The sequence below is a fragment of the Nelumbo nucifera genome, chromosome 7, assembly GCF_055504915.1.
Source record: "Nelumbo nucifera cultivar China Antique chromosome 7, China Antique-T2T, whole genome shotgun sequence".
NCBI classification, from domain to species: Eukaryota; Viridiplantae; Streptophyta; class Magnoliopsida; order Proteales; family Nelumbonaceae; genus Nelumbo; species Nelumbo nucifera.
This window is the reverse complement of record NC_142655.1, coordinates 59,804,567-59,822,220: the sequence shown is the minus strand read 5'-3', so window position 1 is coordinate 59,822,220 and position 17,654 is coordinate 59,804,567. Positions and strand designations below refer to the sequence as shown.

Below are 17,654 nucleotides of genomic sequence, written 5' to 3'. Positions count from 1 at the left end.
GCATGGGTAATCCAGGATTATTCGGAGTGGGGGGTGCTTTGAGAAATGAGAAGGGAGAGATTTTGTTGCTCTACTCAGGTCCCTTGGGAATTGGGAACTCCAACAGGGCAGAACTCTTAGCTGCTGTACAAGGGGTGCAATTTGCAAACCAGCTGGGGGTACAACACCTAATAATCGAGGGGGATTCCAAAGTGGTGGTGGGTTGGTTAAAAAATTCTGAAGAGGCTATGTGGCGATACAAGAATGAAATGAAGAAATTTAGTTGGTGGTGGGTTGGTTAAAAAATTCTGAAGAGGCTATGTGGCGATACAAGAATGAAATGAAGAAATTTAGTTGGTTGACAAGGAATATGTTGGTCACTGTACAGTGGGTGGGGAAATCAACAAATACTTTGTCAGATGTGTTAGCTAAGCAAGGGGTAAATAGGGAAGAATTATTTTGGGTTCAGTTGTGATTATTGTTTTTCTTTCCTAGTTTACTTGTAAGACTCAAGGAGGGGCTGCAGCTCGTGCCTCTCGTTGGGATGATGTATGAACTCTCTCTAAAGTTGATTCTGAATCAATAAACTTATTATTATTCATCAAAAAAAATTACTTTTTGTTCCTGGGTTAGCCAAATAGGTATTGACCATTCAGATTAGTCTTATTCCAACTATTTAAGATTTGATACATGAACCCTGTTCTGTTTTATTCTAATCTACCTAGACCCTTTTTTCTTAACCAATACAATACTATTCAGATTAGTCTTCTTCCAACTATTTAAAATTTAAAAGCATGTCTGAACTTGATCTGAACTGCATATTCTAAATGATTATTTATCTTGTAAAAAGAGAGAACAGAATAATCTCAAGAAAAGTCTGGAATTAAGAAAAAAAAATCAAAACAGTAAACCTGATTTCAGGTCAGGTTTCTCTCTCAAAGCTAATTTTGGGTTTTGAACTTCAAAGAAAGACATGATTAAAGATTTGGTTTCAAGTTGTCGAGCAAAGGTAAACCTAAATCCAGGTCTGAAGTGTCACTTCTAAATGACTTCTATCCTTGAGTTTTAAGTTTGAAAAAGAATAGTAGGTTTTAGGTTTGGTTTCAGATCTGGTTTAGGATTGACAGGAATTGAGACCTAAAGGGATGCATATCCATAGAAGAAAGAAAGAAAGTAAGTTTTACATTTGGAGTTATCTTTCCCATTTAATTGATAATCTAAAGGTACTTCTTGCTTGGGATTTGTAAACTTGTGGTTGGCTTGGTAGCTTGAATGCCCCTGGAGAAAGTGGAACTTAGGCTTTTTTATCCTCTATTTTTTTTTTTTTAAATCCACCTGCTATTTCAGTTTCATTAGACTTCTGTAATTTCAGACATTGGTTGAACTGAGCCATCAACTGCAGTACCGCACCCATCACTTTATTTTTGTTGCATATAATTTATATTAACAATGAGAATTGCATATATTTGACCTTTAGATTGGTAGAGGTTTGACAAGCCCTCAACCTAACCTAATTTTGTGGTGACGAATGTTTTTGGAAACCTACATGAGCTGCCACCCAAACTTAAACAAGCTTACCTCAGATAAGTTGGTTATGGTGAACGTGCTTTGAATATTACCTGAAACCCCAGTTTCTTGCTACTTATATCTGCCTTGTTAGGTTCTTTTGATTGCTGATTGCTAAACATTTCTTAATAGAAATGATGATTTCGATTATTTAAAATTTAACAGAGAATTCAGTCATTGTCTTTTTGTTTTTGTTTTTGTTTTTCTTTTTGTAGAATGTAGATTAGATCAAGTACTCAACTCTGACAGGGGTATGGAATCTTGCAATGTTTTATCAAATCCAAGTTGTCAAAATAATGTAAATTTTATGGGGGGCATTATAAAATTAAAAAAAAAATAATGTAAATTTTAAATGTCGTCATTTAAAGTTGAGATTGTATTTGAATCTGGTAAAATACAATTGGACCTTATGGTTAAAATATAAAATAGCTAGAAATTCATTTTATATACGAGATTTCATTGTGAAAAGATGTACACAGTTCCACCAAGTAATGATGAAGGAAAAGAAAAAGATCATCTCTAATAACTAACTAAATTTTACACCTTGTACGTGATTAAGACCACATTTGATGACAAATGTTCAAATATTCAAGGGTTTTTCCTTTGTAACATGTTTAAAGCATTGAGTCCATGTGAAGAGAAGTGCACCAAATCTGTATTTAAGTAGGACTGTATGGGACAAAAATGTTAAAAATGTATTTATCTTCTCTATTTTTTAAATTCACCTGCTATCTTCTCTATTTTTATATAAAAATGTCACACACTTTGATTAATGATACATGAATAACCTATCCATTGATAGTCTTTTGGCCCATGATAAGCACGGGCCCCCTTCCACTAGTTGTGAATCTAAAATTTAAGCTAGCATTTTGGGTCATATACTTTTTGAGAGTCTACAGGTAGAGTACATGAAGATGCTTTGAACAGAAGTATTGATATTGATAATCGTATACTGCACTGGTACATCTAGGCAAATTCCTTGTTAAGGAAAGATGTTATAAATACAACACCTTGAATAAAATTCAGCATGGTACAAACACCAAACCATGATATTGGTGTATAGATTGAATACTAGGATCTATATTCTTGTCCTGGATTCAAGGGAATTTTATTGCATTGCACTTTCCTTTATCAGTGGAGATCCATTTTCCATATATTGGTAGCTTAGCTTAGGAAGCTTCTTCTAACTAGCAACTCATCTTGGTGGGCACCTAATATTTATTATTTGCTAATAACTTGAAGAGGGAAACTAACTGGAAGTAACTTTTGCTTCTGAAAGTTCCATTTTTAGATCGTTTATTTACAACTACCTTTTTAGTTGTGGCAATTTCTATGGTGCTGGAAAGGTATGGGACCTGAAAAACTTTAACCAATCAGAAACCCACATGACTTTGGATGAATACCAGTTGATTGGTTATCAGTGTTAAGGTACCATAGTATCATAGTGGGACTCATTTGTTAAAATTGTTTGTGGATTGGGAGAAAAACAACTGAATAGATTTCTGTTCTGAAGTGACTTGTTTGAGAAGTTTCTTATTTTTCCCTTGGGGATTGTTTTTATTTTTATAATTTTCTTGATGCTCTGTTTTTTCATAGGTTGAAGCACCGAAGCAAAAACCCAGCAAATCTCTATATGCAAAAGCCACTGACACGGGTGTTAATCCTCAAGAGGCTGCTAAGAGACTTAACGTTGACTGGGATACAGCTGCTGATATTGATGAAAGTGATGTCAGTGATGAGGCAGAGGTTCCAGCTGCTGTGGTTAGTTTCCACTGCTCCTATAAATTTTTGATTATATATTTTACAGAGTGGAGTTACATTGGCCCAATTTCAAAAGTCAACATTATGAAATCTGGCCTTGGTATCAACCCATTTTTCTTGTCTGATGATTGGTAAATCAGGCTGACCTGCATTTCACAAGTTCGTTAAAATAAAAAATATAATAAAGTAGTATATTATGTATGCATTAATACCCAGAGTTTATACGTCCTTTAGTTGCTGCTATTTGCAGGTTTTTTACATTTTTAATAAAGTTTTAATGATATTCTTATAATCGGTAAAAAACATCTAATAATTTAGTATACAATATTATTGAAAATCTATTTCTCAAAAAATATTATTAATAATATATTTACTTTATCTTATCCTTGAAAACTGCAAAAATATAATTTTAAATAAGGGAAAATTCCCGGTTAGTACCCTGTACTTTGGGCCTAGTGCCACTTTGGTCCCTGAACTTTAAAACGCGACAATCAGTACCTAAACTTTCAAAATGTGCAATCCAGTACCTCTTGTTAACCAGCCGTTTAATCAGCCGTTAAGTGGCATTTGAAAGACACAAATGCCCTTCAAGCGTCATTTAATTTTCTTTATCAACCATCCAAACATTTACAAAAAATGAACAGTCCCAAATTCTTGCCTCTTCTATTCAAGAAAGTTAGTCACGTCTCAGTGGGCATTCTAGTGACCCCAGCTTTCTTGAATAGAAGAGGCAAGAATTTGGGACTGTTCATTTTTTATCAACATTTAGATGACACTTGAAGGGCATTTGTGTCTTTTAAAATTCCACTTAACAATAACATCAAAGACATATGGGGTTTTCTCTGTATGACAGTTGTTTAAACTTTAATATGTATATTGCAAGGTGCCAACCAGCTGGTCGGTAAGGTCTCCTGTTGGTTGTAGTGGAGACTTGGGATCAAATCCTGCCTGCACCTGGGTTGGGGGGGTTATGGGTCGGGGGATGGGCTACCCCAGTTGTGTAGCCCTTCAAAAGATATCAATTTAAAAAAAAATGTATATAGAAAATGGTGAGATACCGCTCACCTCGGAAGCCCCTTCGAGGGTGGCTTAACCTCCTGAAACAGAAAATGGAGAGGAAGAAGAGAAGGGAAGGTAGGAAAAGAGGGATTCAGTGAAAGAGAAAACAAGGGATATTCATTCATGCCTTCTTTAAAAGAGGGAATATCCTCTGATTGGCAGAATAACTAACTGATAGCAAACTCTGGGAAATATCATGGAGGGAATATCTTCTGTCGACAGAATCACCCTCTCTGTGTGTAACTAATTCTGAGGCTCCGTCGCCTGTCCTTTCTGCTTCCTTGAGAAGGGAAGGTAGGAAAAGAGGGATTCAGTGAAAGAGAAAACAGGGGATATTCATTCATGCCTTCTTTAAAAGAGTATGGCCTTATATATCTGGCCTACAGGTGTAATCATAGAGGGAATATCCTCTGATTGGCAGAATAACTAACTGATAACAAACTCTGGGAAATATCATGGAGGGAATATCTTCTGTCGACAGAATCACCCTCTCTGTGCGTAACTAATTCTGAGGCTCTGTCGCCTGTCCTTTCTGCTTCCTTGAGTACTACTGATGGGTAGTGGCCTTAAGAAAGGCCTGAAGATGTCATTCATGAGGGCCTGAAAGGTGGAGGGGGCATTGGTAAAACCAAACGGCATAACTAGAAACTCATAATGGCCATCGTGGGTCCTAAAGGCTGTCTTGTGGATATCAGCCTGGTGAACCCGGATCTGATGATACCCGGACCGCAGGTCCAGTTTGGAGAACACTTGTGCTTCCCCTAACTCGTTCAACAGTTCATCAATGAGAGGTATTGGGAACTTGTCCTTCATTGTAATCTGATTCAGGGCTCGGTAATTTACGCAAAACCGCCAACTACCATCCTTCTTCTTCACTAGGAGTACGGGGGATGAAAACGGGCTGGTGCTGGTCTGTATATGCCCCTTGTCCAGTAGCTCTTTTACTGCCTTCTCAATTTCCAGCTTTTGGAAATAAGGGTATCTATATGGCCTCACATTGGCTGGTTTGGATTCGGGTAAGAGGGGTATCTGATGGTCATGGGCCCGGGGTGGAGGTAACTGGTTTGGTTCCTTGAATATGTCACCAAATTGATCGAGGATCGATCTTAGGCTCTAGTGTTGGGCTTTAGTAGGTTAGTCATAGTCCTGATTGTTTAAAATTGGAACTGTGGGCCGAATGCTTAAATGCATAAACAAGGGCTGTCCAGTATCCTTGGAGGCCCGTATTATAGAGGCTAAGGTATCACCTCGGGGACTAGGGGGCTGCACCCCTTGCAAATGGTAGGTCTGTCCATTTTGGCAAAAATCCATTGTCATTCTGGCCCAATCACACAGTGTAGGACCTAGGCCACGTAACCAATGGATTCCCAAAATAATATTAGCCCCCGAGAATTCTAATGGGTGGAGATCTACCACGAAATTATGGCCTTGTACGAGGATCATTTCTTTCTTACGTACACCATCACATAACATCCGATTCCAATTAGCCACATGGATTGAAAAGAGAGGAGTGGGGTGTATGTATAGTCATACCTAGTTGCTTTGCCAAACGGCAAGTGATGAAATTCAAAGTAGAGCCACTATCAATCAAAACCATCACAGATCGGCCACCCAATCTTCCTTCTACTCGCATGGATTGAAGAGGGTTGAGGCCCATGAGAGTGTGTAGAGAGATCTCGGCTCCAACCGGTTCTGGTTCGCCTGATATCAGCTCATAGTCTTCGAGGTGCTCTGGTTCTGTCCCCTCCGGTTCTCCCTCTGTTTGAAGGAGAAATACTCGCTGGACCCGACACTTATGGCCCGGCCCAAACTTATCATTATAATTGTAACAGAGGCCCTTCTCGCGTCGGGCCTGCATCTCAGCCCACGAGAGGCGCTTGAAAGGCACAGTGGGCCTGGGCAAAATGGGCTTCTGAGGATCCCCAACTTGTTTTTGGGGTTGTTGTTCAGCCCGCTGGAGAGCCCTCACATTCAGATAGGATGGCTTGCTAGTCTTGCGCATGCTATCAATCTTCTCTTCTTGCAAGCGAGCCTTGCCCACCGCTGCCATGACTGTCGCTGGTCGAAGAGCTCTCACTTCCAGGCGGATGTCTTCTTTGAGACCTCCCACAAAACACCCAACCAAGGCCTTCTCCGGCCATCCGTGTACTCTGGTCGCCATTCTTTCGAACTCGAGCTGGTAGTCTACTACTGTCTCTGTCTGTTTTAATCGAGTGAGGAGTTCGTCATAATCCACGAACACCGTCGGCCCAAAACGGATGCACAGAGCTTCTGTGAACTCCGCCCAAGCTACCTGAGGATGGGTTTGTCGATACCACTGAAGCCAGAGAATAGCGTCTCCTTCAAGGTGAATGGAGGCGATGGCGACGCGCTGGTGTGCAGGGGTTTCATGATACTCGAAGAATCTCTCTGCTTTGAAGATCCAAGGAATGGGATCTCCACCGGAATAGTTGGGAAAATTGATTTTAGTAACCTTTCCAGCGGGGTAACCCCCAGTTCCCTGGCTACTGGAAACAGAGGCGTCGGCCCCTGTTGGCTGAGTGGTCTCGCCGGACTGTTGTTGGGAGGCGAGGTTTGAGATGACCACCTTGAGATCCCTGAGTTCGTTTAGTACTTGGTGGAACCCAATCTCAAGTTGGTCAACTCTGTCTTCCATGGTAGAGGATCTTGTCTGCGGCATAGCTGGTCTACAACCTTGCTCTGATACCAACTTGGTGAGATACCGCTCACCTTGGAAGCCCCTTTGAGGGTGGCTTAACCTCCTGAAACAGAAAATGGAGAGGAAGAAGAGAAGGGAAGGTAGAAAAAGAGGGATTCAGTGAAAGAGAAAACAGGGGATATTCATTCATGCCTTCTTTAAAAGAGTATGGCCTTATATATCTGGCCTACAGGTGTAATCATAGAGGGAATATCCTCTGATTGGCAGAATAACTAACTGATAACAAACTCTGGGAAATATCATGGAGGGAATATCTTCTGTCGACAGAATCACCCTCTCTGTGCGTAACTAATTCTGAGGCTCTGTCGCCTGTCCCTGAGGCTCTGTCGCCTGTCCTTTCTGCTTCCTTGAGTACTGCTGATGGGTAGTGGCCTGCTCCACTCCCTGTGTTGGGTTTGGGGAAGGTATTTGCGTCCCAACAGAAAATCTGCCAAACCCAGTATGAACTACACCTCGTTTTTCTACTTGGTGGTACATCAAATGGTCTTACTTTCTGGCGCCTGGTAACACTACACTATCAATATGTATAAAATATTCTTGTATCTTCAAAATATCTGGCGTAGTGAGCATTTTTGCACCTCAATAGCCATTTTGTGATTGAAAACATGCCATCAAGACTGTTACATAGCCTGAGGTTTGTGAATGGTGAATTGGCCATTGAGGTGAAGAATGAATAGTTGAGTGGCTGATCAAATCCCCAAAGTTATAATTATTGACACACTCAATACTCAAAATTGACTATCCATTTTAAGTTTGATAGTTTGCAGATAGGTATGGTAAGGTAATCATTATAATTTATATCCATTAAATCCACCCAACTCTAAAATATTGCACACATTGATGACCCTGAATTTTTTTTTCTGATAAGTAAAATAAAAATTTTATTAAAAAGAAAAAGAAGTTACAACAAGAGGTGACAAGTCATCACCTGAGTACAAAGACCCAATTTCAGATTAGAGAACATTCTCCACATTACATATCTGATAATCCAGGACCTCTCCTAACCTAAAACCAAAGTCTTCTTTTTCTAGTTGACTAAAGTCTGGAAGAATTAGCAGTCAATCTATCTGATCTACCCACAACTGCAACCATTTTGTCCATGCTGCGAGCTTTGTCTTCGAAAGTCCTGTTCCTCTCGTTTCAAATGTTCCATCAAATTGCAAATGGGATACACCTCCATAGCATTTTCACCTTCTTACTTCCACTCAGCTTGGACCAAGTAGAGAAAACTTCTGCTGTTGAAGTTTTGTGAAAGCCTGAGACCCCGAACATAGCTGTAAACACTTTCCATAAGAAGTTCGAAAACTTGCATGAGATGAATAAGTGAGTAGCATTCTCTTCCTGCTCCTCACACAGACAGCATCTGCTAGCCATATTAAAACCTCTGGATTTCAGATGAGCAGCTGTCAAGACACTGTCCATGGCTATCAGCCAGGCCAGAGCCTCAATTCTTGGAGGGACTGGGTTTCCCCAAATGCCCTTAATATGACTTGAGACTGAGATAGATCTGCTGAGAGCCATATAACATGACTTAACTATGAATTTTCCATTCTTGCACTCCTTCCACCATAGCTTGTCTCTCTGCTGAAATGCAGGTTTTACACCCTCTAGCTTGTCTAAGAGCAAGATACATTCTTCAACTTCCCTGTCCAGCAGAGGCCTCCTGAACATATATGTTGGATACACATTGATATGTTGTGATATTTTGAACCTTGATTAATCCCCAAGATACTTTACCCTTTAAATTGTTGGATGGATGTTGTACCTGGTTTTAGGATTAATGTCAATTGGCCTTGTAAGTGATGAATCAATCCTTGTGCAGGGATATGGAGCATTATACTTGGTCACTGCCTTTCCAGTAATCATAGGCATTTCCGTGGTGTTGATTTTATTCTACAATTCTCTTCAGTAGAAATTTTGCCTTTTTATTTGGTGTTGTATTTCATCTATGATCTCAATGTTCTTTAATGCAATGGATCAAGCAGTATTTATCATGTGTCTTATTCCATATGATTTTGTATATTACAAACGTGAAATGAAATGATAGAAAAGTTCATAACTCTCAGGACAGGAGCATTGCATGCTCAGAAGTTTGTTACAAGATGGGTCAGTACTCCAGTGTTACTGCCTTTAGGAATCAGAATCAATCATGATTTTTAATTTTGCCCCTAATAAAAAACATATAAAGAAATAAAAAATCTATAAAAATTCGAAGTCCAATACAATCCAATTAACATTTAAAGAGATAGATAGGGCTATTAATTAAACCGGGTTTGGTCCAATCCTTGTACAAACCAATCCATTTAAATTTAAATGGATCAGATTGGATCCAATTGATCCAATCCAAACACTCCTATAGGTGTAAAACGGGTCGGGCCGAGCTGGCACGACACTACTTGGGGGCAGCCCACACAAAGTGTAAGTCGTGCTGTGGCGGCCTGTGGACCATCTTGGGCCGTGCCGCCCTCCCATGGGATAACTTGGGGGATTGACTTGACATGGCCAATGGTTTAAGCCTGTGCTGGCCTGTGCCATGCCATGCTTGGCCCAAGCCACGAGTGGACCTAAAACTTCAGGCCCAACATGACACATACCATCGTGTTGGGCTTAGCACAATCCATGTGTCATCGTACAATGTCATGTCTGGCCGGGCCACAGGTGGCATGGCCCGATTTACACTTCTAAACACTCAATGATAAGTATGAAACCACTGAATTGTGCAAAAACATCAGAAACAAACCATGAGAAACAAACCATGACAAACAAGTGATCAAAGAAATGCGGGACGAATTGAACCAGAAATGGGCGGTGGAGCAGGAAGACCCATGCGGAATACAGACAAGAAAAATAACTGTACGCTTATTGTGATAATCCTCGAAGCTGGATCGACAAGCTTTGACAGCCACCCTCTTCTCCCCATGTCCATGGGGTTCCAGACAACGATCGTTGGCCTATCGTAAGGAGTCGATGGACACTCCGAAACAGCTTCTTCCAAAAATTTCCACCTGCTCCCTCGTACCCTCCTGCCGTTGTCGCCGTGACAGCTCAATTCCAAGCTTGACTCAAGACAGAAATGGAAGCAACGCTCACCTATAATAGGGTTTTTACTTTTTCATTTTCCAGAAGAAGAGAAGGAAAGAGAGAGAGAGAGAGGGAGAGAGAGATCCATGATTAATTACTTGGCCGGAGTAGTTCAGGTTGGATCTTTAGAGTTCGGCTGCCAAACTGTTGAAGGGTTTGAAGGAGGGAGTGACGAGAGATGAGAAAGAGGGTTGGACTTGGATTGGGGGTTTGAAGTTTTTTTTTTTATCATTTTCATTTTTCGTGTTTTAATCGCATGGAATGGGACTCTGATTCTGAGGGGGTGGGCAGGGAATGGCCATTCCCTCAAATGGGGGAATGCCATTCCTCTCAAAGGGGAAATCTGATTCTGATTACATTCAATCAAATGGCCGGATTTCAATTCCAATTCTGGGTCTATTCCTGCAAACCAAACATACCCTAAATGATTTTTACTTGTTTTCGGAATGGGCAATAAGACAAACAATTCACGCTATAGGACACCTTTTTAATGAAATAGAACTATCAAATCTGCCATGACCCTAGTTGATCTACATCATAGGTTCATAAGAAACTGACCAGCTAGCTGACTTTACTTCAGTTATGTTATACCACATCTCTCTCTCTCTTGATTGGGGCGGGTTAAGGGTGCCATCAATCAGATACCTGATTAAGCTCACCCAAGTTGAATCCTTACTAGTTAACTGACAAACTCACACGGGCCTCACAAATACATCCCACTAGTGTATTGGGAACATTTCCCACAAATAATGACACACAAATTATGAAAAATATTAACGATATGTGGTTGAGACCATGCTATGAGATTGGTACGAGGAGCGTTCTGTGAGGAATAGATCCGAACTTGTGGAAATAACATAGGTTTATGATTGGGGTTGGGGGTGTGCTACATGTTCTCATAATCAATGCATGGGCAAGTCCTTTGCTTGATGATTTGATGGCTAATGAATAGATGAATATCTTTCTTTCACATGATGCTTTGTCATCTTTTTTTACTTTCCAAAGAAAGATGCAAGGTGAGGTGAGGAGCTCAGCCCAATGGGAAATGGCAAGGAGTTTATTTCTTTGTTTGACAATACTTTCTTTGGAAATCTCCAATTAAATGGAGATGGGATCTCCTGAAAGCCAAAACAGTGTGAATATCCTAGGAACAGGGCATTCAGCCATACATCAGGAATATCACCCCATCAATTTAACATACAAGCATGGGAAATGATCGCAAAACGAGTGGATTGAGACCATGCTTTCAGGGTGTTGGTACAGTCTTTTGCTTTAAAGAGTTCCTACTTCATTAAACGTAGATCCACCAGTGATAAAAGTAAAAAAGAAGATCATCTGAATAATGTGATTCTTTTCATTTTAGCAAAAGGGCTGGCGTGTTCATATTTAATTCATTTTGAGGTTGAAACTTGAAAATGTGATGTGGCATAATGCCAAGCAGCACTTTAATTTATTTTAGGTCCTGTTTGTTTGTGTTTGGCAGCAGACGATATTTCCTTGCTTAAAACTTACCACCCAAATCAACGTTTCCACACTTTTTTTTGGTGTCCTTTGTTTGATGCAAAACTGCAGCTTCGAATTTTTAAAATAGGAAGTCGAAGTTGGTCAGGAGTCTGTTGGTTGGCAACAGAAGAAGAAGATTCTTAGCCCGCCCTTGTTATCTGGGTGGTGGTCCTCGTCCTTGGGCTCAGTGTCCATTCAATAACGGCCTTCTTTCCAAATTCCAACCAAGGAATTGGTTGATGTCATAAGGTGGAATATTAGTTGAATGGATCCTACGTACTATTAACGACGAGGATAAGGAATAGCACAGTCCCCAGAGATCAAAAGCACAAATAATCAGGAAGAGAATTCATCATTAGTAGATCTAGTTTGCTTCTAATGTCGCTCGATCTGGGAAGGCGAGCTTCAAGGTGAACTCTGTTCCTGAGCCTGCCTGCAAAGGAGATGGCGTTTGAGTGTCCGAGTTGTGAGTCCAGGCGTAAAAACTCTGACGATCAAGTTAGTACCGAACTGCATGAACTGCTGGAAGTAGAAGCAGAGAGAGTAAAATAACTAATTTTTATTTTTCTAAAGCGTACCTTGTAGAGGCAAAGGCTTGCCTTTTATAGGAGGCGAGGAGTGATCAAAGCGCCTCCGAGATTCCCAAAGTAACAGACTCCGATCATCGGATTCTTGAGCATCCTCGGGAGCGCTCATCCGACGGGACGCTCGTCGTTTCCCTAAGAGACGGGGAGGCTCCTGCTGTTACCTTTAGGTGCACGACATGCCTCCAAGGATCTCGGGGGCATTTAAATGATCTGGAACGCATTTTACACACCGACAAAGTAGGTCGGCTTCATGAGGTCGGAATGTTGATATGGTGCCTAGGCCGCATGAGTGTCCTGAGGTGAGGACTAGGGTCTTGGTTGGTCTTCTTGGACCGTCCTTGATTCATCCCGGGGTCTTTTGATAAAACACGAACATGTCTTGTTGGCGGATGAACCCCGACTTAGACGTTCTTTCAAGTTCCGAGATGGCCAGGGTGACATGTGGCGTCAAATGATTGGTGTGCCAATTTTGTCCATCATCAATTGCCCCCCACTCCCGAGTTCAAGGTGGGGATCTCGGGCGATGGGAGTAAGTCGATGGAGTGTATTTCCAATCGCTTTAGGTATTCAAAGATCGGATCTATCCAGCTCAGTTCGACAATTTGCATAGCGACAACTTCTTCTACCATCATCTCTAGACTTGATCGGGGTAAGATGGTTCTTGATTCAAGGGTAGGTCGTCGGTCATTAGTGTGCTGAATTTACACTCTAAGATGAAGTCTGCTAAGACTTGGGCTTTAAATGTGGGACATAGTTCAAAGCGTATGTCATACTCACTTTGTGCAGTCGCTCATTTCGTTAGTTGTCTTGACACCTCAGGCTTCTGTAGGACTTGACGGAGAGGTTGGTTGGTGGGCACAATGACGGTGTGAGTTTGGAAGTATGGTCACAGTTTCCAACCGAAATGATAAGCGCAAAAGTGAACCTCTCGATGTTAAGGTATCAGGTCTTGATTGTATGTAGGACCCTTCCCACATAATAGACAGATCGTTGTACCTTGTCGACTGTTCGGACTAGTACTGAGCTAAAGACTTTACCACCAATGGATAAATATAGAATAAGTTCATCACTTGGCTTCGGCCTTGTTGACAACAATGGCAAGCTTAGGTAACGTTTAGGTTCCTCAGAAGTGGATTGACACTCTCATTCCCTTGAACGGGAGAATGCCATTATTCCACAAGGAGTGAAAATGGGATTCCAATTCCACCTGATAATGAGCGATCTGGAAGCTCCTAGCTGGAGGGTTGTCTGGACGTGCTTCGCGTGGTGAGCTGGATCAATATGCAAAATAGAGATCAGAGAGACTGGGGCAGAAGACCCGGGGAGGTCACTCTGATGCTTAAGTCAGTAATGTGTTGCTGTTGCGAGCTAAAATTTTGGATGCTAAAGAGCTTAAATATAAACAATAACACATACTCGGGCCCTGGTAGGGTTGCTGCCCTTATATAGCTGAGCTTCCATGGGTCTTACGAAATGGTCTTGGGATCTTCAGCCTGAGTAGATGAGATCCATTTCCACTTTAGTCGGGGAGTGCCATATCAGTTAATGAAGTCTATCGTCTCTGCCCGATTTGGGCGGGGAGAGGATAAGGCGTGCCGTTATGCTGTGTGATCCCGTGAGGTTTGGAGTTCATTGGGCAGCTTCTAGAGTCGATGATGTGTCACTCCAGGTCTTGAGTCCTGAACTGGATTAGGTGCCAAGATGCCTTTACACCGAGGCGGTTTTATGTCGAGGTACCCGAGCTCTAACTACTATTGACTAGGTTCTTTTCGCTGAGTTGTCATCCCTCGGGCAGATCGCGTCCACGTGACCTCTACTTACTGGGTCGTGCCAAATCACCCTCCATCAATTGCCCCCCACTCCTCGTGCCAGGGTCCTGACCCGACGCGGGGAGTTTAAGACGAGCCCAGGTGGATTTGGCACGAAGTCTAGGTGATATGGAGGGCGGACCGTTGGTCGGACCTCTTCAACCATCTGGCTCAACTAGGAAATGACCCAGGTCCCGTATAAGGTACGCATAGACGTCAAGCCAATTATAGTCTCTACGGACGTGAAAACGCGCGCTAAACTGATTTTGACCTCGAGAAGCATGCAGTTGGTTTTCTTATGAGTCCTTGGATCGTATAGATCTCAACCGTTGATTCCCAGATATACTGGTTATAAATAGGGGCCGAAGGACCCATTTTCTCCGCTTCAAAATAGTGAATCCAAAGTCTTTGAGCTCGCGTTCAAGTTTCTCAGCTTGGTGTCAGCTTATTCTTGGGTCTGAGGTCATCTTGCTCTTTTCGGTCTTCATTTGGTGAGTTCGTTTCTCTTTGCTTTCAATTTCATTTGTCTTTTCCGTTAGTATGTCTAGCCTTAGCTTAGATAATCTTCTAGGTGGGAGCAACGAGTCCGCAGGGGCCAAGGTGCGGACCTCGGCGCAGACCGTGGAGCCTCATCCTGCCGAGGTAGGCACTTCGGCACAGGATGTGGACTCCAATCCATCTGAGGCGGACTCACCTCGGCGAGACCGAGAAGCTTCTGGCAAGTCAGCCTCCACCTCACAGCGAGGTTGCCTTCCGGATGGCTTCGGTCCGTCCACGATGACGGTAGATAGGCTCCTCTCCCTAGTAGTTCGATACAGGCTTCCCAATGATCTTGTTTGTAGCATTCCCTTAGGCAACTTTCCTTGGGATCACAGTCATGACGAGATCGTGGTCTTCGAAGAGCAGCTCGTAGCCGAGCTGCGTCTTCCACTCCATCCTTTCATAATCGAAATCATCAAGTTCATTGACATTGCCCTAGACCAGCTACATCTGAACTCCATCCGTAACATCGTAGGTACCATTGCCCTTTTCTACGATTACAACTGACCTCTAGACCTCGACATCTTCTCTTCGATCCTTTACATAAAAAAGAATAAAAAAGAACTCGTCCTGTGTTCTACCCGAGCACAGGCGAAGTTACTATATGTCTCCGCGCCCTAGGTACAAGCTGTTGCACGAGCTCCCTAACAAGGTCCTAGCCTGGAAGAGACTCTACCTCGTGGTCCCTAACACCGAGGGGTGGCCTTTCCCGACTCATTGGAGGGCAGCCATCCAGGACCTCGACGTCAGACTGGACTCGAAGACAAGGGAAGAGGTCCGATCCTATGCGAAGCTCAGCCTGAAGTTCGTAAACTTTGTGATCGAGGAGAAGCTTGTGCAAGTCGGTCTAAGCCCTCTTGGTAGGTTGCTAACTGTTGTACCTTTTTCCTATTTGTTTTACTTCGGTGTCATATCTAACTTGACTCGTCACTTTTTGCAGCTGTCATGGACGACATTCCCGCCTATGAACTCTTCGAGAGCATGCAAAAGGGGAAGAAAAAGAAGAAGAAGGCCTCCAAGAAGGCTCACCTTCACACCGAGACCACCACCTCTGACACCGCTGCCTCTGCTCCCGAACACCCACCTGTTGCCAAATAGCCTCCCATGATTGATTGGTCGAGGAAGACCTAGACAAGGCCACCCCACCCCTCGTGCCCAAGGAGACCACCTCTTCAGAGCCTCAGCCCATACCAACGGTCGCCACCTCTTCGGGCAGTGATACTTCAGTCCGAAGCATTCTGACTCCGAAGTTTGGCCTTCTCAAGAGCAAGGACGTAGTGTTTGCGGAGGAGATTGCTCACTGGGCTGACCTGCCGGTTGCCCAGCTCGGGGCCCAAGTGGCCACGCACTACATGGTGGTACGTATTTTTCCTTTAGATTGCTTCATACATAGATTTTTCTTCATACTTATGCTTGTTCTCTTCTTTTGACAGGTGAACTCTTCTATCCATGCCTTAGCTTACCAGTCCAAGCTGAACTTGGAGCGAGCTCTTAAAGCCGAGGAGTCCTCTCGAAATGCCCACTCTGAGCTTAGCTTAGCTCATTGCGAAATCAATCAGCTGAAAAAAGACACGCGAGCTAAGAATGAGCTATTGACTCTAATAATGATGGAAAAGGAGGAGCTTGAGGTGGAGAAGAAGCAATTTGAGGAGCGCGAGGTGGCCCTGAAGAGAGAGAACGAGAACCTCGAGGCGCTTGTGAAGGAGCGGACTGAAATTCTGCTTCAGGTTATAGAGGATGCCAAGGCCAAGGCTGTAGAGGAGTATAAGTCTTCGGCGGAGTACCGTGAGAAGATGGTCGAGGTTGGGGCAGCGGGCTACCGCAAGGGATTTAAGCTCAGTAGGTGGTTGACCCGACGTGGATTCCCCACCTCGACCTTAGTGCCATCACGATACTTAAAGTCACTAAGGAGATGGTTGTCGAAGCCACAAAAGACCCTGATTCTGAAGAGGAGAGCGGCAATGACCTTCTTGACGATAATACAATGGGAGAGGGAGAGAGAGCTGATGCCACCGAGGAGCGCATGGAGACAGATCCACCCGCTAATGCTTCTGTTGAGGATGAGGTGCCCCGAACTTACTGATGCCTCTTCTCTTAGACCCCCCTTTGTAAATACTCGATGAACCGAGCCTCCGAGCTCAGATAAATAGTTGTAATCTTTCTCTCTTCTCTTTTATTTTACTATGTACCCAAAGCATCTTATTAATGAATTACAAGTCTTTTTGTAAAAACTCCTTGTGCACAAAATTTTTCTAAGTATATATTTCTCCCGAACTCGTGAGCTAAACCATATTGGAGCAAAATTTTTCTAAGTATTGATCACTCCCGAACTCGAGGTTACTCCCGAATTCAAATAGGCATCAATCGTTATTGAATGTTGGGGTGGGGGCAGACATTGCAGGGTATATATGCCCGATCTGTCTGTACCTTAGTCCTTATGTGGTGCCGAGGTCTTTTATTAGCTCGACACCTTAGCCCTTAGGTTTCTAGGTGTGACTTAAAGACCACTCTCCTAATCCTTGATCTTGCCCATGCCGAAGAGGCGGCTAGGTCTCATGTGGTGCCGAGGTCTTTTGTCAGCTCAGCACTATAGCCCTTAGGCTTCTGGGAGTGACTTAAGGTCCTCTCTCCAGTTCGTTGTCCATAGGATCAGCTCGGTGATCTAAGGGCTTAGCCGGTTTTTGCTTGCGTTGAGATTTATAGGTAGTATCTCTTTAAGTTGTCGTTGTTCCAAGCTCGAGGTACCTGTTTTCCTTCCATGGTCTTGAGCTCATAAGTTTCTTCTCCGAATACCCGTCTCACCCGGTAAGGACCTTCCCAATTCGGACCAAGCTTTCCCACACCGGGCTCGGGTACCATTACCTTGTGAATGACGAGGTCGCCGACTTGGAATAAATGCTTCCTAACCTGGGCGTTATAGTACCGAGCTACTCTCTGCTAGTAAGCCGTTGTCTGAATGTAGGTCAAGTCTCGTACCTCTTCTATCAAGTCAAGGTTGGTATGGAGCTCGTCATCGTTTGCTTCCTTGTCATAAGCCTTGAGTCGCAACGT

General features: G+C 43.0%; 1 protein-coding gene across 1 annotated transcript in view; it reads left to right on the top strand.

Moving 5' to 3' along the window:
- The window catches only part of CEST (death domain associated protein), a 29,944-nt gene extending 20,801 nt beyond the window's left edge, over nucleotides 1–9,143 (top strand). Inside the window, exons 5-6 of the mRNA XM_010262515.3 lie at nucleotides 3,142–3,306; nucleotides 8,907–9,143. Coding sequence (XP_010260817.1) covers nucleotides 3,142–3,306; nucleotides 8,907–8,996 — 255 coding nt within the window. The 3' untranslated portion in view covers nucleotides 8,997–9,143. The remainder of the gene's footprint in view (nucleotides 1–3,141; nucleotides 3,307–8,906) is intronic.
- Nucleotides 9,144–17,654: the final 8,511 nt, after the last annotated feature.